This window comes from Myotis brandtii, unplaced genomic scaffold, assembly GCF_000412655.1.
Source record: "Myotis brandtii unplaced genomic scaffold, ASM41265v1 scaffold686, whole genome shotgun sequence".
Taxonomy (NCBI): domain Eukaryota; kingdom Metazoa; phylum Chordata; class Mammalia; order Chiroptera; family Vespertilionidae; genus Myotis; species Myotis brandtii.
The window spans coordinates 1,417,666-1,439,863 of NW_005370683.1; the positions used below are offsets into that span (position 1 = coordinate 1,417,666).

At 37.4% G+C, this 22,198-nt stretch overlaps 1 protein-coding gene across 2 annotated transcripts in view; it reads left to right on the forward strand.

Moving 5' to 3' along the window:
• The window catches only part of LRRK2 (leucine-rich repeat kinase 2), a 127,984-nt gene that overhangs the window by 101,055 nt on the left and 4,731 nt on the right, over positions 1-22,198 (forward strand). For both annotated transcript variants that reach the window (XM_005881685.2, XM_014529570.1), the window contains 9 exons: positions 1,840-2,030; positions 7,837-7,997; positions 10,204-10,374; positions 11,783-11,883; positions 13,587-13,781; positions 15,564-15,757; positions 17,445-17,517; positions 18,314-18,498; positions 20,930-21,082. In XM_005881685.2, coding sequence (XP_005881747.1) covers positions 1,840-2,030; positions 7,837-7,997; positions 10,204-10,374; positions 11,783-11,883; positions 13,587-13,781; positions 15,564-15,757; positions 17,445-17,517; positions 18,314-18,498; positions 20,930-21,082 — 1,424 coding nt within the window. The remainder of the gene's footprint in view (positions 1-1,839; positions 2,031-7,836; positions 7,998-10,203; positions 10,375-11,782; positions 11,884-13,586; positions 13,782-15,563; positions 15,758-17,444; positions 17,518-18,313; positions 18,499-20,929; positions 21,083-22,198) is intronic.

The following is a 22,198-nucleotide window of genomic DNA, read 5'->3' on the forward strand; positions in this document are numbered from 1 at the left end:
AAAAAAAAAAAAAAATCAATAAAAACATATCCTCTGGTGAGGATTAAAAATAAACAAAATCAATATTTCAATAAATCAAATTTAAAAAAAAGAAAAGAAAATCAAATGAAAACATTTTAGTGTTTGGTGCTACCTTTTGAGGGTCATTCTGCCAGTGGTCAGGAATTGCGGCTGATCGATTGCATTCTTTTGCTCTTTTCTAGAGCTGCTTTTCTAGAATAGAAAATTTGGACTAGGCTTCTGTCTGTGAAAGAAAATAGAGCTAACTTGACTTGTTTTCATCAGTTTTCACCAACTCAGCTAATCAGACATAAGAGAAAAAAGATTTTAATCTTCAAAGATTTTGTCTGCAGCCTTTGTCCCTGGAAAAGCCCCCTCAGGGCATTCAGCCTTTCTCATTCAGCTGGCAGATTGCGCCACACTTTGGTTTCCTGATAGATGCAGTTGGCACTGATACGTCCCATCTTTGAAGCTGGTTGTTAACAAGCAGAGCTTCTGCAGAAATCACAGCTGAAAACATGAATCCATTTAAAATCAGCTAAGCTATACATTTCATTGAAATTACAGTTTCAGAGTAAAGTGAAAGAGGCAGAATGAAGCATGTGGAATTAAAAAAGCAGCAATATCCTAAAGGAGATGATGAAGTTTCGCACATGTGGTCTAGAAAAAATATGGTATCAGAACGGAGACCTCTCCGTTCAAGCTAAAATGGCATCTCTGACTTCTTGGATTGGAAAGAGGTTGTTGCAGGTGGGGACTGCTTTAGTAAGGGCGACCTGAGACAGGTCACTCTGAGGAAGGGAGAGTATTTGAGCTAAGATCTGAATGGCAAGAAGCCTTCAGCTCTGTGAAGGGGGAAGGGATTTCTAGGAAGAGAGATCAGCAAAGGCAGAGAACCTATGGCTGTAAGGAAGGAGCTGGGTGGGTGTCAGGGATTGAATGAACACCAGCATGGCAGAGGGGTGGTGAATGAAAAGGAGAGAAAAAGGAGATGGGGTCTGAGAGGTGGGCCGGGGTGAGATCAGGTCAGGCCACGAAGGTTGTATAAGTGCATAGGATTTTTTTAAATGTCCATGAATAAACATGGTAATACATTACATTTTTAAAAGACATTTTTATTGCTTTTTAGAGAGAGAGGAATGGAGAGGGATAGAGAGAAAGAACCATCCCTGAGAGAGAAACATCATTGATGGGCTGCCTCCTGCACGCCCCTCCTGGGGATCAAGCCCACAACTTGGGCATGTGGCTCTGACAGATTAGAACCCATGACTTTTTGGTTCCTGGATCGACGCCCAACCTCTAAGCCATGCATGCCCGGCAGTACATGGAGTTTTAATCTAAGAGTATGGGAAGTCATCAGGGAGTGTTCAGGAGAGAGTGATGCCATCTACACCTGTGGGGTTTTGAGCAGAGGGCCATAGCCTAGATTTCTGTGGCCTTAGACATTAAACTTTTTTCATCAAATCAGAGATTGACAGGCAGGTTCCTTACAAGGCAGTTACAGTGGATTAGTGGTGGCTACTCAGAATCTGGCACTGAGAAGGTTAACATGACCTGTTAGCGTGACCACAGGTGTGTCCTGTCCCTGAATTAAATGTTCTGATGAATGCAGAGCAAAAAGAAAAATAGAACTTAAAATGTTAATTCATACTATAGTTTCAAAAACCAGCTGTTCATTCCAAAAAAATGTGGGAAACATAAAAAAGCTCACAGAGGAAACAGTTTCCTATCATTGAATCACCCAGCGAAAACCATGCCCAGGGTATTGACACACTTAAGGCAGGAGACACTTGGGTCAGAGCGGATGTCCTGTTCCTCTGAAATGATTGGCTTTTGCAGGAGCTGGTGGTGCTTTGCCACCACCACCACCCCAGCTTGATCTTTTTGCTGGCGGCTGGGATTCGTCCTCGGATGCTGGTGATGGAGCTGGCCCCCAAGGGCTCCCTGGACCGTCTGCTGCAGCAGGACACAGCCAGTCTCACGCGGACTCTGCAGCATAGGATCGCACTCCATGTGGCTGACGGCTTGAGGTATTTACTCACTTCTGTGGTTTTCTCTTCACTGTAGGACGCGTGTTAGCCCACACTTCCTCCCAAGGCTCTGAGAATAGCACTTCCCACTAACAATGTGTCCTAGTAACAAAAAAAAAAAATTGGGGATGAAAAATGACCATTTCCCCGATTGAATTTTAAAATCTGATAAAACAAGAGAACAAAGACCATGGGGAGCCTCCTAGCTAGTGGTAGGGAGTAGGAACCCAGGAGTCCTGCTCCAGAGCCCATGATCTTGTACTGACTGACCTGCTTCCCCTAAAAAACTAAAGGCGAGCATTCCAAGTATCAAGGAAAGTGTCAGTGATCATGGATGATTACAATATGCAAAGGTGAGCCCATATTTTGGAAAGGGACTAGAGTGACCTGGGTTGTTCTGGATCATGATGTGTCTCCGAGGCACACCTACCCTACAGTCAGAGGTAGACAGCTGCGGAGAGGCAGCTCAGAAGTGGAGAGGCTGTGGTCTTTGGAGTCAAAAGGAGTGGGATAGCCTGGCGAGTGTGGCTTAGTGGTTGAGTGTCAATCCATGAACCAGAAGGTCATAGTTCCATTCCCCTTCAGGGCACATGCCTGGGTTGCAGGCTCGATCCCAGTGCAGGAGGGAGCCAATCAATGATTCTCTCTCATCATTGATGTTTCTGTCTCTCTCCCCTTCCTTTCCTCTCTCTGAAATCAATAAGAACATATAAGGAAAAAAGGGACTAGGATAAATCACTGCTCACACACTTTGTATCTGTGATTTTATTTTATTTTTATTATATTTTTATTGATTATCGTTTTCAACCCTCTCCTACCTCACTTTCTGGTCATTGTACTCAGCCCTCACCTCCCTGAGGTGTCTTGAATATGCCAGAGGTTTTATACCAGCTCATCTCTCCACCAGGAATCTCTGACTCCAGACATCCTATTGGCTCTCTTCTCATTTCATTCAGTTCTCTTCTCAGACAGGATTCCCTGAATCCGATGTCTCTCTAGTCCCTATACCACTCATTTCAGACTGGTATTCTTTGTTTTTATTTTTTTAAAAATTGTTTATTGTCTGTCTTTGCCACTAGAGTCTAAGTCTCACAATAGCAGGAACTTTGCATCTCATTCACGGTTGCATCCCCAGTACCTAGAGCAGTGGGGCCTCAGTAAATATGTGTTGGCCTTGGGGGGAGAGGGAGAAAGGAGGGAGGGAGCGATGAAAACAGTGCCTCCCCATAGTTGCCATGCAGTGGATACAAATCTCCTTCCCTTCTGAAATAGTGTGTCTATTCCTTTTCGGCAGTATCCAGACATGTAAATGGAATGGGCACTGAGGAAAATAAATAAACACAGCTCACAAACACACCAAACCAAACCAAACCAACCAAGAGGATATAACTCTTAGTAACATATAGGGAATATAATAAGTGCGTAAAATAAGTAGATTTCTCTTTCTGAAAGAGTCCAGAAACCACTGTAAAACAACAGAATCGGTAAATGAAACAGGAATGCAGATTTGGGTTTGGGTTGCTATACCGGCTTTTGAACACCAGGGGGAACCTTGTGTTAAATTAATCCAGATAAAGTGCAACTAGGCTTCATGTGTTTCAGAGCCGCCTGGGTCACGTTGCTTGATTTAACTAACTCCATATCCTAGTTTTACCCTAATTCTTCCACGTATTCCCCAAAGTGCGGTTTTATAACATGGAGAACTGTTATTTTTATTATTCACCCCTGTTTGAAAGACCTCCTCTCTAAAATAACTTATTCGGGTTCTCTGAGACCTTCCTTTAGAAAACAAATCCAGTAGTTTCTGATGAAGTTCGTGAAATTTTAGCATATTTCCCTCTAATTTGCTTGATTTGTTCTCAGCATAATGTCAAGACAGCATCTGGATCTTGTGCCCAAGAGGGTAGTAGATTTCAGTAGCTATCAATCTTCCACCAGCACTGAGTAAAACTCAGCATTAAAGTTTGTCTTCCCAAATACAGGGTGTCCCCCAAAATGAATATATTATACACTTTAAATAATTATAAAGACAGTGTTTATTAAGACATTTCATTTTCATTTAACAGCCATCAGCTGTTAAAGTGTGTATGTATTTTTGGGACACCCTGTATATTTTAGTATAGAGTCTAACTACGGAGGTAGAAAGAGGCAATGAAACCACACTCCTTTGGAGTCCTTAAATGGTGGAGCTGTTTTGAGTGACATACAAGAACTTCTTCACATTACATATTTTTTGTTCCACAGTTTTGTCTTCAACTATTAACTTACATCTTTAATTCAGTCTGCTCCTTTTAGCTCTTCGTCATAAGTCTCAATTACCAATGAATACCCATGTTTCATAAATACCCATGTTTCAGGGCATTCAAAATTGAATTTACTTTCTCTATTACTTCTGCTCCCTATCAATCTGCTTTTTCTCTTGTATCTCCTATTTGCTAACAAAAATCCTTGTGGTCATATCCAGACCAACCCCCTCCCCAAAAAGTAAGTATCCATTTGTCCACCAGGTTTTATACTATTTGACATTATCTTCTTATCCCATTCATTTATTTTTATGCTACTGCTGCTGCCTTGGTCTAGTGCAGTGATGGCGAACCTATGACACGCGTGTCAGAGGTGACACGTGAACTCATTTTTTTGGTTGATTTTTCTTTGTTAAATGGCATCTAAATTTATAAAATAAATATCAAAAATATAAGTCTTTGTTTTACTATGGTTGCAAATATCAAAAAATTTCTATATGTGACACGGCACCAGAGTTAAGTTAGGGTTTTTCAAAATGCTGACACGCCGAGCTCAAAAGGTTCGCCATCACTGGTCTAGTGCCTCCAGGAAATTATCAGAATATTTCTTCTAAAATAAAAATCTAATCACGCCTGAAATTTCCTGGTTGTTCCAGGCTATCTATGAAGTACATCCAAATTCCTTGGTGTAGCATCAAAACTCTTTCTATATGCCCTGTGCCTGCCTCCCTGGCCTCCTGCCACTCCGCGGCCCTGACTCTACATTCTAGCCATGATGAAGGTCTCGACATTTCATCGACATCCATGTCTATCTTTGCATTTGCCATTCCTCTTTTTCCACAAAGTTGTCTGCCCAGAGGACTCATTTTCCTCTAGAATTCGCACACGTAACACCTCCGCAATGAAGCTCAACAGCACTGTGAATGGTTGGCTTCTGTAACATGTTTCTGGAGTCCACTCTATGCAAGACTTGGTGTTGGGTGCTGAAGAGGGAAAAGTAGAAATGATATTGCTCTTATCAATTGAAAAATTGACAGTGTAATGGGAGAGTCTGCTTTGCTATCTTATCTCTGTGCTTTTGTCCCTCTGGCTTCCCTAGCATTGCACTTGCCACATTTCTGCAACCTTGTTAGAGTCCCCATTTCTCCTTCTAGATCAGTGGTTCTCAACCTTCCTAATGCCGTGACCCTTTAATACAGTTCCTCATGTTGTGGTGACCCCCAACCATAAAATTATTTTTGTTGCTACTTCATAACTGTAATTTTGCTACTGTTATGAATCGTAATGTAAATATCTGATATGCAGGATGTATTTTCATTGTTACAAATTGAACATAATTAAAGCATAGTGATTAATCACAAAAACAATATGTAATTATATATGTGTTTTCCGATGGTCTTAGGCGACCCCTGCGAAAGGGTCGTTCAACCCCCAAAGGGGTCGCGACCCACAGGTTGAGAACCGCTGTTCTAGATGGTGACCTCTCAGGATACACTGGTGGTAGTCGTGATTAATGAAGGACTGTGTTTAGATTAGTTTTTAAAATAAAAAAATTATTAATGCTTATTGTCACAATGCATAAGTTGTGGCTGAAATATATTAAGGAAGTCAAGATCTGCACTTGTTAAGATTTCAAAAGTTATTTTGCTAGTCTATTAAAAGTTATTAATACTGTACTTTTAAAGATTAAATTCTATAATTGAACATTTTAACTAACCCAGATAATCTTTCCCTCCCACTGACATTATTCCAAATTAAGTTTAACTATTTTTTTAAACCTCTGTGAAGAATTCTGAGAGTCTGTATTCTATAAATATTCTGTAAGAGGCATGCATTATGAAGGATTTGGCTGTTCTTCAATTATGCATTACTTGGCTTTAACTTTTTTCTTCTTAATCTCCCAGCTTTCTCTTCAGCAGGGCAAGGGTGACTAATGGCCTTTTAGTAAGCCCTTAGTATTCTTTTCTTTCATGTCCATTCCTTATTGTTAAGGTCAATTTCATTAGTACATTTATCTTATTTTTCAGCCAAAAAATACGTATACCGAAATGAATAGGCCTAATGTCAACTGTCCTAACTACATCCGGGAAGGGAATCTTCTACTGCATTAGTTGATGTAATTAAATGATGCATACAACTGGGCCATCATGCAATGGAAATTTCAGGGTATTGCTTCCTTTCTGCTCCTCCTAGTCCCTCTGCCAGTGATTGGTACTAGATAATGGAGTAAATATTTGCTAATCTAATGTGATCCCAAACCAAAAAACCACAAACAAACAAAGGGTTTATATTTATCTCTATTAAGAACTGTGAAAAATTGTTCTTACAATGTCGGTCATGATAAACTTGGAAGATTACATGGAGATTTATGGCATATTTGACAGCATAGAAGAGAGAAGACAGAGGTGGAGAAAGTGTGAATTTTGTGAATGTATTAGGAGGGGCAATAATTGACTTACTGTAGTAGCTGGAGCACAGTAGTAACCCCCAGGCCATGTTTCCAGAATAGACAAGATGTGGTTGAGATTAAAGCTTTATTTTAGTGTTTTTACAATTAATGCTGCAATGAACAGAGGAGTACATATATTCTTTCAAATTAGTGTTTTGGGTTTCTTCAGGTAAATTCCCAGAAATGGAATTGCTGGGCCATAAGGCAGTTCCATTTTTAATTTTTTGAGCTAAATCTATAATGCTTTCCACAGTGGCTGCAGTGATGGAAAAAATAAAATAAAATAAAACAACAAAAACCTTTTATTTTTTATATTAACTAGTTTTATTAACTTTATCGTCAGTATCCAGCTCTAGTTGCTTATGGATCAGTCTAAAAGGAAAGATTTAAACATCACCCAGTATTACTTTTCCCAAGAAAATGTTTTACTTATTCCAAGTCTTACCCAAAATGTTATTTGTCAACCTTAATTTATAATGGAATCGGGTTTAAAGTAAGTTAGGTCAAAAGGATACAAATTGAAAGCTAGAAAAGTGTTTTTATTTTGATTGTTACTATTGAAAAGCAGAAAATATTTTCCAAAAATTAGATAGCATTTTAGTCAGTAAAAATAAATATCAAAAGAGAAATAGAACAAAGAGAATGTAAAAATCTGAGATAAACTTCTATATGGTTTTAAGAAAAGCAAAACTATTAAGTAAATGGGGGTTACAACACTATCCTATCAACTCGTATTAAACATATTTACATTTTAAACTAGTAAAAATACTCGTGATCATTGAAGGAATTGAGAATTCCTTTTAAGTAATCATTAAGGTATATGAAAGAAAAGTCTTAAAAACTGGTAATTTGTTTCAAGTGGTTGTGGCTTAAGTATAAATCACTTATAAGGATTGATCCGGTTTGATGTTATTGTGTGTGTTTTTATTTTTAAGGAATAAGTTTGCTTTATAGTATTGGACTTCCTTCTACAATATCTTTTAACTTTGAGGGTCAAACAGCACAGAATTTTTAATGCTTTGCATAATGGATATACATACTTAAGAAAATCCTGACAAAACCTATAATAATGCAATCGCATTTTAATAAGATGGCCCGTGCCTTTCTCTGGCAGATACCTCCACTCGGCCATGATTATATACCGGGATTTGAAGCCCCACAATGTGTTGCTCTTCACGCTGTATCCCAATGCCGCCATCATCGCGAAGATTGCTGACTACGGGATTGCTCAGTACTGCTGCAGAATGGGGATCAAAACATCGGAGGGCACACCAGGTAGGGGATATGGTTTCCTTGACAATTCCCTCAAGATGGCAACAGTGTCTTCAGTTGTGAGGTCAGGAGCATGAAGAGAACCCTGAAGCCTATCACATTGTGTACAGACACTAGCTTACTGTGTGAAGAACTGTGACCAGTACATTGTAATTTTGATTGTTGTATTCTGTAGGGTAAAAAAAAAAAATCAACTGATGTAATTTTCCAGGGGAAAGAAAACAAAACAAAAAGAGAGACTATTTTTTGTCAAGTTCTATTTTAAAAGTTGGATTTTTACAATACTTACATATTCCAGAGATGTTTGTAAAAAGGAACAGCAAAAGTTTGAACCTGGGTAATGTTGACCCCTACCTAAACATGAAGCAAGCCAAGTTCAGGTTCACTAACCCTTTTTCATAGCTCTGAGACAGTTCAGGTACTGGCAGGGACCACAGTGCAGTGTGTCCACATTTTTAAAGATAAATATGGGATGGATTCTTTCAACTTGAAGTAACTTGGAGACCTTTAACCTTAACTCAGACAAATGGATATACTATATCCTGTTGGGGGTGACAGTTCTGGGTCCTGTGATAATTGTACTGTTGACTGAGATCATTGCTGACTGATGGCTTCAACTCATCCATAGAAATGCAGCAGTCTTTGGGTAAATAAAAATGTTAGTCTCTGGTTATTCACTATCATCTGATAGAGATTATGTAACGTGTTCTACTTATACTTCTCTGAAAGTGAAAAAGAAAGATATAAAATAAGACATAGCTTATAAATAGCTCATAATTTTGATCTATGACTGTTTTCTTTATATACTCGTTGCATTTGTTAAATCAGGCTTATCTGAAAAATTATTTCTTTAAAAATAGTTTTTAGACAATGAATCATATTTTCTCAATTATTTCAACATTATTATTATGATAATTCTCTGAGGGAAAATGATATTTATTTATTTATTTATTTATTTATTTATTCATGCATTTGGCAATAATTTATTGACAGTTTACCAAATACCAAACTGGTGCTATTACTTAATAGCTATTTGGGGTTCATCAAGATTCACTCTCTGGGGCTCAGTTTTCATTGCTGTAAATTGTGATGAGGGAAATAATGTCTATCTCATGGGGTCGTTGAGGGTAAAAAGGAAATAATGCATATAATAGAACAAGCCTTGGCATATTGCAGTTGCCCCAAGTATGTTCACAATTACTCTAGTGGTGAATTTTGGAATGTGCATGAATAAGTGTAAATTTTGCCATCCAGAAGCATACATTCCACCAGGAGAAATAAGGCTGGAAGCAAATAATCATAAAGCATTGTGTCAGTGTCAGTAGGAAATCTAGTTCAAAGTCTGGTGATAGCCCCAAGGAGCCAGTGATTCCCTGAGCTGTAGGTCATCAGGACTTCCTTCTAGGGAAGGTGATTCTGGGTTTATATCTTAAAAATAAGCTTGAAGGCTTGGAAAAAAGGAAAAAAAAAAAGGAGTGGGAGGAGACATTCCAGGCAAAAGGAACTAAGGAATAAAATACCTTATTCAGATACCTTCAGGAAATTTGGTATGAGTTAAGTGATAGATGGAAGATGAAGAGTTATTTAGTTAAGTGTTTTTCAATTTCGGCTCTATATTAGATAACATGTAGAGCTTTAGAAAATGTATTCACTGGGTGGTACCCTTCAGAGTTCTACTTTAGTAGGTGTGGAGCAGGGGTTCTCAATCTGGCCACATGATAGAAGTTCCTGAGAGGGACTTTATTTGTTTTAGACATAGTTTCATTTTTATTTTTCTATTGGGTAGAGGGAGCAGAGTCACACATTCTCAAAATAATGAAGGCATTAGAATTTTAGCCAAGTTAATGTTACTTGAAGTCTAGAAATCACCCTCCTGCCCCTTTCTGTGTTTGAAACACTTCCCTGGAAGGAGAAAAATAATAGAGATTTATTTTCCTATTAAGTTTCATTTCTTTAATTTTGAAACATTACTTAATAATTCCTTACAGAATGCTTACTGTTATTATTCTTCAAGATTGACTTTGGGGTGAAATGTCCTGGGACAGGACTGTTAATTGCTTGATCAAGGTGTTTCCTTATAGAGTTGACATGGCCTAGTTTAGAACTCATCTCCCAGACACTTCATTAGCATATATGCCTAATTATATGTCTCCTTAGGTATATGAGCTCTGGTTTGGGCATATTTATTAATATATCTGTTTATTTTCAGGTTTTCGTGCACCTGAAGTTGCTAGAGGAAATGTAATTTATAACCAACAGGCTGATGTTTATTCATTTGGTTTACTACTGTATGACATTTTGACAACTGGAGGTAGAATAGCAGAGGGTTTGAAGTTTCCAAATGAGTTTGATGAATTGGCAATACAAGGCAAATTACCAGGTAAGTTTTATTTATCTTCAATGGATTAAAAAATATCCTTTAAAAAAGCTATTTAATTGTAGTTGTGTACCTAATTCATTTCACAGATGATAATTGTTTAGTGCATGAATATTCTTACATCTGTGATACAAATAAAAATCACATGAGTATAGTAGCAGTTTTAGGCTTTTTAATTTATTTTTAAAATATTTTTATTAATTTTAGAGAGAGGAAAGGAGAGGGAGAGATAGAAACATCAATGGTGAGAGAGAATTACTGCTCTGCTGCCTCCTGCATGTCCCTTACCTGGGATTGAACCCGCAACCCTGGCACATGCCCTAACCAGGTATAGAACCATGACCTCCTGGTTCATGGGTAGATGCTCAACCACTGAGCAACACTGGCTGGGCTAGGCTTTTTTTTATAAATCCCAAGTCAATATTACTTTATTTGGTGTATATTTAGAAGAATGCTCAGAACAGGATCATGCTATTAAAACTTCAGGTGTTGTGACTCTGTTCCCATAAAAAGTTACTATGTGCCCATTTGCCTGGAGTGTTTTCATTTTCTTGGAGTGAAATAATGTATATGCAGGAATGGACCTTTGAATTATTTATAATAATAATTTTTAGTAGTAAATATTTATAAGAATTAGTAAATGGGTATTTAATGAGTTCAAATCTCATTTTGAATGATTGTTCATGCTTTTAAGAAATTCTAGAACTTTTTCATTCATTCTTTGAGTATTACTTCAGCTCCCAGGACAAAGTACTCTTTTAAATATATTTAGTTGTTTCCCATATTTTCTGCTTCCCCTGTCATTTAAGAAATGTTTTTGAGAGTACACTGTATGCCATATACAGGGATATAGTTTTAACTTTCTCCTTTTGGGGACTTTAAAGATTCCCAGAAAAAGGAAATTTATTCTCATTTGAATAAACTTTTGACACAAACTGGGTGATGTCCCTTATTTACCAGTTATCTTTCCAGTCAAAGTTTCCAGGTTTCTGTTTTACTTTAACCGGAAGAATGGCATCTCTCTTACAAAAAACAAATGTGTCCAAACAGACTGTGGAGACATGACGATTAATATTCAAATAAAAAGCACTTCCATAGGAGTCTAATTATTATGTGAACAAAAATGTTTTCAGTCTATTTGAAATACAGCTGTGGAATGAAAATACAGTATTTTATTCAGTTGGTATTAGTGTCTTTTGTTTTTTACCATAAAAAAATCCATAAATCTTTTTTAATGTCTAAGTAGAGATAATGCTAACAAAATTAGCTTTTGTGATAAGTAGATTCATAATTAATATAGGATTATGGAAATCAGTGTTTTGCAATATCTGGGTCTTTTATGTACACTGAGTGGAAATAAAATAAATGTTCTGATTTGTCTAATGTTCTAGCATCTTTTTGAATGTTTTAGATCCAGTTAAAGAATATGGTTGTGCCCCGTGGCCTATGGTTGAGAAGTTAATTAAAAGGTGTTTAAAAGAAAATCCTCAAGAAAGGCCTACATCTGCCCAGGTATTACTGTGGTCAAAATGTATCAGTATTTTGAACAGAACATCAAATACATGCATACATGCACACATATATAAAATCCCCACATACATATACTCAAACACATAAATAAACACGCACATTTCAGAAGAGTATAAAGCAGATGCGTGTGTCCTCTGCCAGCCCAGACGCACAGTGAGAGAGCATTACCACCTCAGAAGCCCCTCATGCCCTCCTTCCCTGCTTGCACCCCTCTCCTTTCCCTTAATCCTTGCACTTTGCTGGCTTTTGTGCAATCCTTGCTTTTCTTTTCTTTATGATTTTGCCATTCAGTTTAGATTTCTGTATTTACAGATTATTTAAAATGTAATCATGCCCTAGCCGGTTACTCAATGGTTAGAGCATTGGCCCATGGACGGAAGGCTTTTTAATAAATTAACATGGGTTCAATTCTGGTCAAGATCACGTACCTCAGTTGCAGTCTTGATTCCCGGCCCTGGTCAGGGCATGTACAGGAGGCAACCAATCAATGTGTCTCACTCACATAGATGTCTGTCTGTCTCTCTCTCTCTCTCTCTCTCTCTCTCTCTCCCCCTCCCCCACCCTTCCACTCTCTCTAAAAATCAGTGGAAAAATATCCTCATGTGAGGATTAACAACAACAAAAGGTTTTCAAATAACCTCTTCTAACACATTATTGGAAACAGAACTCGTACATGTTTTAAACCGAAACAGAGTTTAATGGATCAAAATAAGAGCTGTCTTTATGTTGTGGACTTTGATTTTGTATAATAATTTATTGAACAAATTTTGTTCAACTTTAAAATTTTCTACTTAAAAATAGCTGAACACATTTCCCTGATTTTATCAAACTTTTTATAATCATCTTGGCTACTAACACTACTGGTTTTCTAATTGTGGTTACCATTGTTCTTAATCACACAGACATTATCACAGTGAAGTTTTCATAGCTTAATTGTTGTTTTACTTTTCCTTCCTTTTATTTTCAAGTACACTTTACCTGTATTTTATATTGAATTTTTTTAGTACATGACATAATTAAAAAACTTTGACATTTAATCTTTTAATTGCAATATATACTAAGCCAGAGGGGTAAACTCATCACCTTTGTCAGATGAGGTACTGAGATAATAAGGGGCTTTCTCAGGGTCTCATGTGAGGGGCAGGCAAGTGGCTCTAATTCGAATTTCCTGACTCCTGGTTCTGTTTCCTTACAGAGGCTCTACACTGTCTGTCTAGTTCTTTAGTGCTTGAAAGAAAAACATAAAACCAGAATCTAGAAGTGAGTTGTGAGTTTTGTTACCAAAGATCAAAATTCATTTTCCCTTCAGTTGGCCCGAATATTTATCTTCCTAAGTAACTTTTGAACGTGATGTGGCTCTGCAGCGTAAAATTGGGTGACCCTGCTCAATTTCCGGCATCGCCACTTTTCAGATTTTCTTTTGAAGTTACGATACATACCACATATACAAAAAGAGTAGATATCATGCCCAGTTTAAAAAGATGCATTATATTAATGTAATTTTATCTATAGTTTTGCACTATTAGTCTTGTTGCTCTGGGTGGGTCACAGGTTAGCTAACAGGTTTAGGTTTTTCTTGATAGAGCTGTAACATTTAGGTCTACATTATGTGCAAGAATCTGACCTTTCAGAAGGACCTGTGTTAACTTGATGTGTGTTGTTTTGTTATTTTTAAACTTGCTCAGGTCTTTGACATTTTGAACTCGGCGGAGTTAATCTGTCTGATGAGACACATATCCATACCCAAAAACTTCACTGTGGAGTGCATGGTTGCTGCCAATCAAAGCTGCAAGAATGCCAGCGTCTGGCTGGGCTGCGGGCCCAGGGACAGAGGCCAACTCTCCCTTCTTGACTTAACTACTGAAAGACTTACTTCGGAGGTAAATCCAAATACTCTTTAAATTAGAGAAGCTGTAGAAAACTTATTTTGCAGATTATTATATTTTATTTTTCAATTATAGTTTATATTCAATATTATTTTTTATTAATTTCAGGTGTACTGCATAGTGGTTAGATAACCTTAAATCATGTACTACTTGAAAAGTTACTTAGGAAGAAATGAAATAAGAGCTAGTTTAGGGGTATTATTAAATTGGCTTTCTGTTAGAACAAGAGTATTCATATGAAATGAAATAAGTATGTGTTTGGTTTTGAAATTGCAGTGTATGTGTGTCGTAGGCCAGAGTCTCTAAAAACGGAGACTGAGGCAGAAAATCTTGTATGAGTGATTTAAGGGGAGAGAAATTTAAAAAAAATAATGTTTTTATTGATTTCAGAGAGAGGAAGAGAGAGGGAAAATGAGAGATAGAAACATCAATGATGAGAATCATCAATTGGCTGCCTCCTGCACGTCCCCTACTGGGGATAGAGCCTGCCAGCCAGGCTGTACCCTGATTGGGAATTGATCCATGACCTCCTGGTTTATAGGTCAATGCTCAACCACTGAGCCACATTGGCCAGGTGAAGAGAGAGACACTTTTAAGAAGTATAGGAAGCCAGAAAGAGCAGGGGGAAATCTTAACAAAAATGTATTTTTGAGGAAGTATAGCCTCAGGATTTATCCATAAGAAATTCTGGAGTATGAAAAAGAGCACAGATTTATCCCTCCGTGAGGCATGGGGGCCAGTCTTTATTCCCACATATCAATCAGTCATTGGCTACAATCCTCCCAAGGAGAGAGGAGGTATAACTTCCCAGCCATTTCTGGGAGCTGGTATAACCTCCTCAGCTAATGAAAGCTGAGGACAGATCTGTTGTGAAGGCTGTAACTCTGAGCTGTCAGTAGCCAACACCCAGAGCAGCTCGAGGGGGGGGGGGGGGGGGGTGTACCTGACTGAGAGAGGGGCTCTGGGCACAACTTCTGCAATATGTTGTATTGGCAAAAATAAAATAAATTTCTAGATTTTATAAATAACCTAATTTTTCACTGTTGTCTTGAAATACATGTTGTGCCTAAACATTACTTTTTAAGATTGAAAAATCTCCTGTTACTTCGATGGAGTGTGAAATGGTGAGAAATAACTTTCAATTTTCAGTTTTAGTTTCAGATGCATTCTAGATAGGCAAAGCTTGTTTGCCAGTTTACTCATTTATTGTTGAAAATTAAATAAAATTGGTATTATTTTTAAAAGCAAGAGAAAGAAATTAAAAGAGTTCAGTATGTGGATGGCAGACTATTTTTTAAAAATATATTTCATTGATTTTTTTTTTACAGAGAAGAAGGTAGAGGGATAGAGAGTTAGAAACATCTATGAGAGAGAAACATCGATCAGCTGCCTCCTGCGCACCCCGTACTGGGGATGTGCCCACAACCAAGGTACATGCCCTTGACCGGAATCAAACCTGGGACTCTTCAGTCTGCAGGCTGATGCTCTATCCACTGAGCAACACTGGTTAGGGCCCAGATAAATTTCTTATCTCCATTTCATTTATCTCTTCTTCTGGAGAATTCTCTTGTTCTTTCATTTGGGGGTTGTTTCTTTGTCTTCTCATTTCGATGGGAGAGAAACATCAATCAGCTGCCTCCTGTACACCCCCTACTGGCCGACGCTCTATCCACTGAGCCAAACTGGTTAGGGCTGGCAGAATATTTTTATTTTCTGTAAGTTCTGGTCACTTAAGCTAGAATCAGTTTCTTTAGAGTGTTTTTCTCTTCTTAACAGGAAGTTACCAATAGCAGAATACTGTGCCTCGCCTTGGTGCGCCTGCCTGTGGAAAAGGAAAGCTGGATTGTGTGTGGGACACAGTCTGGCGAGCTCCTCGTCATTAATTCTGAAGATGGGAAAAAGAGGCATACCCTTGAAAAGATGACCGATTCTGTTACTTGCTTGCATTGCAATTCCATTTCCAAACAAAGGTACACTAGTAAATTTGACCATTGGGGCAAATTTACATATCTTTTAGATGACTTAATGTGTGGAAATTATTATAGCATCAGCAAAGATTGCTCAGTTGTAACATTTTCCAATTGTTAAAGGGAATTGTGGGAAAGCCACCAAGCTATTTATTTTTCTGTATACAGATCAAAATGAGGCATTTATAAAAAAAAAAGGCCAATTATTTCTTTAGGCCACCAGCCTTGTTCCTGGTTTTACCTTAACTGTTGCTCCATTTCTTTATCATTCCTCACATCAACTTACCTTTGCAGGACCTCTTCAAAGATGACTTCTTGTTCATTCTTTCTTTGAATATGTATATTTCAATTGCTTGTTATGTGTCAGTCTAAAACATATGGGTTAACTAACTATCAAATTGGGGAAAAAAGTCCAATAAATGCGTAAGTTGTTAGTAGGTGAAAATACTTAATTATGGTCAGTTGTTGGGATCTTATCTCAAAGGAAATTATCTAAGTGGCATAAATTCAGGTGTGAGTAACAGGTTAGTTGCTGTAATCTATGTGGCGGGATGATTTCCAGGAGCCATTAAGATTATTGCACCCCAAACTCCTCTTTGATAAGTCAGTAAATATTAGAAAATAAATATTAGAAAAATGTGAAGCCCAAGTGTTTGGCAGCTGAACATTTCAAGTAAACCATGTTTGAAATTTTAAAGTTGCAATTGTTTGAATATTGTCAAAGAAAAATTTCATCAGATGTAGTTAAATAAGCAAAGAAGACTTTATTGAAGACTATTGCAATAGAGGAAAGAGACTGGACTCAACTCTGCTGAAATAAAAGCCAGGGGAATTATTTTTATTTTTATTATTTTAAACTAGAGGCCTGGTACACGAATTCATGCATGTTGTGGGGGTAGGGGTGGGGGTTTCCCTCAGCCCGGCCTGCACCCTCTCCAATCCAGGACATTTCTCTCACAATCCGGGACTGCTAGCTCCTAACCGCTCACCTGCCTGCCTGCCTGATCGCCCCTAACCACCTCTGCCTCAGCCCCCACCACCATGGCTTTGTCCGGAAGGAGGACCAGATGACCAGAAGATGTCTGGTTGACCTGGTCTAATTAGCATATTACCCTTTTATTAGTATAGATTTCATGGGGGTTACATTAATCTACATGAACGTATAGGTTACATGTGTAGATTTCTAATTTACAAACTCTATATATAGGACCATGTGCCCACCACCCAAAGTCAAATCTTCTCCTGTCACCTCATATTAGGACCCCTTTCTTAACCATTCGAGTGAGCAGTGGGAAAGTACTGGAAGACTTTGGGGTGAGGGGAAGTAGTGAATAAGACTGAGCCATCTGTCTTGGCAAATTGGTCCTTATTGAAGTTAGGCTGGGACCCTCCCTAGAGACTGGGAGATGGGCCACTCTTCCTTGAATATATTCATAAGGGAGGGCTCCAGGATTCTTGAGAAAGGCCTATATAATTGGCAAGAGGCTAGAAGAAGATTTACATCTCAACTGGGCTGAGAAAGAATTAGAATTGTAAGTTCTTTTAAGTAAATGATGTAAGAAAAGGGATCAAGGGCCTATAGTCAGGAAGAAACCTGTTTAAAGATTTAATCAAGCTAGGGAAAAGGTTAAGGCCACCTTGGTCAAGGTAAGCATTCTTTTTGTAACAATTTTGACATTTTTTCTTTTAGCAAGCAAAAAAATTTTCTTTTGGTGGGAACTGCTGATGGCAACTTAGCAATTTTTGAAGATAAAAGTGTTAAGGTAAATGTTGAATGCATTCTACACCAAATTTATTTTAAGTTATTTGTTTTATCTATGCTCATCCTCAGCTCCTTCTAAAGTGATTATAAACTTTCTGAGAGCAAGGATCATAAATTCTGCTTTTTGTCTTTTTATTGCTTCATAAAGTCTTGTACACTGTAGATCCTCTATAAATACTTGCTGATTGAGTGTATGCTTTATATGAAATAAACTAAGGATAAAATGATAAATGAGATCTGATGTATAATGTGAGGAATATGAATAATTCTATTTTTATGTAAACAAAGTTGATAATTACTTATAAATATATTGTGGAAAAAACAAAGGAAACAAGTTTTAAATCAGGTTTGCCATCAAGTTTTTCTTTAGCTTTGAAGATATCATTTAACTTTCTGATCTCTAGATTCTCATTTATCATTAGAGCATTTATTCCTCCCTCCATCCATTCATCTGTGGTTCCAACTATTCATTCAGAATTCTACCCCTTCATACTCCTTGTTATCAAAAAGCTTATCATCTAATGAGAGACAGAGAAGTAGAGCAAAATATGTAGGTTATTTCCGGTACAATTTTTGCATGGAGAAGTGAAGAGCTTTGTTATAGGATAATATTTTGAATACTGGTTGAATTGAATCCTGTTTTTATAAATCCTTTGAAAAAATGTATCCTGAATTTTTATATTTTAATACCTGTAACCTTATGAGATGGGAAAGTAGCCTTTAGAAAGCTTAAACTTCACAGTGTTTCATTCTGCATAGACCCAATAAACTGGATGTGTTTCCTCTTTTTGGCAAAGTGTAAAGGAGCTGCTCCTTTGAAGATACTCAATATAGGAAATATCAGCACTCCACTCATGTGTTTGAGTGAATCCGTGAATTCAACCGAAAAAAACATTATGTGGGGAGGATGTGGCACAAAACTTTTCTCGTTTTCTGATGATTTCACCATTCAGAAACTCATTGAGACCAGGACAACTCAGCTGTAAGTTATTCCTGCATATGCAATTAATTTATCATTGTATTTGTGTTATTCTTTATAATCAAGTCAATAATGCTGTTAATAATCCCAAATGAAAATCGTTTAAAATACATAATTTATATTTCTATTATAAAATTAAACAATTATTTTAGAAAACAGAAAATTCCAGAAAGCAGCAGGCCATTAAAAAATCACCCAGCCTAATCAAAATTGGGGTAAATATGAAAACCTATGGTAATCTTAGGAGTATTTATCAATCTCAATGTTTAACAGTTTTGTTACCTCTGTATCAAATCAGAAAAGGAATTTGCAAGGCATTATTTTTATCTATGGATAATGTTTTGGAGAATGTGTATTAAGTATTGATTGTAGGAAACATAGGCACTCAGGTATAAAATCCTCTGTTGATTTGATAGTCCCTCTACAGCAGAGTGAGTTATACCAATTTCAAGCAAGAATAAAATAAAATATAAATCTTGTTTCAATTTTAAGGTTGTATTTCAAGTGAATCATTGCAGGAGGTTCTTGTTGATTACATTTTTCAGTGAGAAGCACTGTACCGTGGTAGAGAAGAGCTTCAATCATAGTTCAGATATTGGCTTTGCCATGTATGGGTTATGTGAAGTTGGACAAGAACTTCTCAAATCTCCAGTTCCCTCTTACCTGAGGACTGTAATATACATGATCTCAAAGGCATGTTTGGTTGACTAAACAAGAAAATTACAGAAAGAGCTTATAAAAAAAAACATGGTCCTTGTCCTTAAGCATTTACATATACAATTTTAGTTCCCTCTTACCTGAGGACTGTAATATACATCATCTCAAAGGCATGTTTGGATGACTAAACAAGAAAATTACAGAAAGAGCTTATAGAAAAGACATGGTCCTTGTCCTTAAGCATTTACATATACAATTTAGCGTCAGGGACACACTAATACAATTTTATATTTAACTAGAGGCCCGGTGCATGGATTTGTGCATAAATGGGGTCCCTCGGCCTGGCCTGTGGGGATCGGACCAAGCGTCAGGGACACACTAATACAATTTTATATTTAACTAGAGGCCCGGTGCATGGATTCGTGCACCGATGGGGTCCCTCGGCCTGGGCTGTGGGGATCGGACCAAAACCGCTCTCCGACATCCCTTGAAGGGTCCCGGATTGCAAGAGGGTAGTTCTTGGGTGATGCACCCTGGAATGGGGCTCCCTACTCTCTGCTTCTGGTTGTGTCACCCAAGAATCGCAGCTGCCAAGTCACCACAGCTTGGTAGCTCCTGCGTTGAGCATCTGCCCTCTGGTGGTCAGTGTGTGTCATAACTACCAGTTTGAGAATCTGCCCCTGGTGGTCATTGCGCGTCATAGCTACCGGCCAGTCAGCAGGTTGCTTAGGCTTTTATATATATAGATAAGATCTATAATATTACACTAGTGGTGGAAAAAAGAATGATTAGTTTATTTTTATAGGTCAGGGAAGAATTTCACAGGAGCTGACATTTAAGTTAAGCCACAAAGGCTAACTAGAAGTTTGCCAATACAGATGGGGCCTATGTTAGCCAATCTGTTTGCAAAATATGTAAAATGCCAAATGTGCTAGGTTGAAAAATTGATATTTTAAAATGCTTGTCATTTTTCTTTATTTTCAAAGAGGGAAAGATGTGGATTTTTTCTTCTCTTATAACTTGACTGGCTTTTGTTGATGCAAAGGTACCTTTTGCTTTAATATTTGCAGATGTTGCCGCTAAAATTTATTTTAACAACTTACGTTTTATAACTCTAGGTATAGATGGCTAACACTTAATTCTTAACACTTAATGGAATTTTCTTGCCACATCATAAAGTCATTGATATGATGACATTTCCTTTAGAAACTAGGATGGTTTGGATATTTGGGCAGTATAAAATTCTATAAAGAACAAGATAAGCTCCAGCTGGTGTGGCTCAGTGGTTGACCATCAATCTATGAACCAGAAGGTCACGGTTCGATTCCTGTTCATGGTACACGCCTGGGTTATGGGCTCAATTCCCAGTAGAGGGAGTGCAAGAGGCAGATGGTCAATGATTCTCTCTCATCATTGATGTTTCTATCTCTCTCTCTCCCTCTTCCTTCCTCTCTGAAATCAATAAAAAATATTAAAGAACAAGATAAAACTGAAACTAAAATTAAAACCAGAAATAAACATTAATTATGAACTTTAATTTATGTTATTATCAAGTAAAAAGTATAAAGTGACCAAAAATTAGTGAAGTACCGTAGTAAGGTATATATTTAGTTCATATTAGAAGAGTGGGAAAAAAAACACCTGCCAATACACTAGCCTGTTTCTTTTTCAAATTGGTGTTAATATTTTACGTGCATTAAGAACTCATTCAGGCTCACATTGCATGTTAAAATAGAAGAAAAATGAATAGTAATGACCTTCTTTTTTCCCCTCCTAGGTTTCCTTATGCAGCTGTCAGTGACTCCAACATCATAGCAGTGGTGGTGGACAGAGCTCTCTACATTGCTAAGAAAAATAGCCCGTTTGTGGAAGTGTGGGATAAGAAAACGGAAAAACTCTGTGAACTGATAGACTGTGCGCACTTTTTAAAGTAAATTCATTGGGATTTTCTTCTAAATTTTGTTTTATTGCAGGAGGTCCACAAGATCCACCTCTTAACAAAATGTTAAGTGTATAATATATTATTGGTGACTATAGGTCCAAGGTCATTGGTTCTTTATTTTATGCCGGTAAGAGCTGTCTTTATACTTCAGATTTTACAGACCGGGCAAGTATGACTTAGATTTCTTCCTTTCTCCCTCTACATAGAAAGTTAAAAGGAAAAAACACACACACACATCCAGAAACAAAATTGTTCATGCTTTTCATCGCCATGTCTTGGAATCCAGCAAATGTCATTTTAGAAGAAGAAAAAAATAGGAGCATAATATTTGCAGTTTCTTCAAAGTATTATAGAGAATACTCTCTCATGAAAAAATAGTACATTATTAAAAATGACCATACTGGATGCATTGCTGGCTGTACATCTAGTAGAATTATAGTATTAATATTACTAATAGACTATGGGTCCAAAAATACTGTGTTCTAAAGTAAAATAATATACAAATATGGGGGTGGGTGCACTGGACTGACCAATGCACTAACTAGGAGGGAGGACCAAACCCGAGCCTGTGAGCCAACTCTCATCTGATACAGCGAGCGTGTCCAAGACAACCTCAGACTTGACATCAAGCACATCCTTTGTTGCTACTGCAAAGAAATAGGACCATCACCAGCCTGACTTGGTAGCCACATTCTACTTTTATTTTGATTTTACTGAATACATTTTTATACTCTGAAGAACATTTAGATTAGACCCTATATCCATGAAAGGCGACTTCAAAGTTTACTTTCCTAGGATCTTCTTATCTGACAGCTTTTCTCTGCTTGGGGAGGAGATTTTTGCGCAGAAATGCTGACAGTTCTGCCTGGTAAGAACTCCTACCACCTGAAGATCCAAAATTATTAGGATCCTTTTATTTCTGATACCTCATTTTTGTGATGACTTATTCGTTAGCTCAGGGGGAAAATTAGTGGTTTGTATGGATATCTTTTACATATAAATGATTATAATTTTTTTTCTTTGAAGCTTTTATACTTTATGGAAAGCTTTTGAAAATAACGTTTTTCCTTCTTATTGGGAAAAATGTATTCTTTTTATACTGGA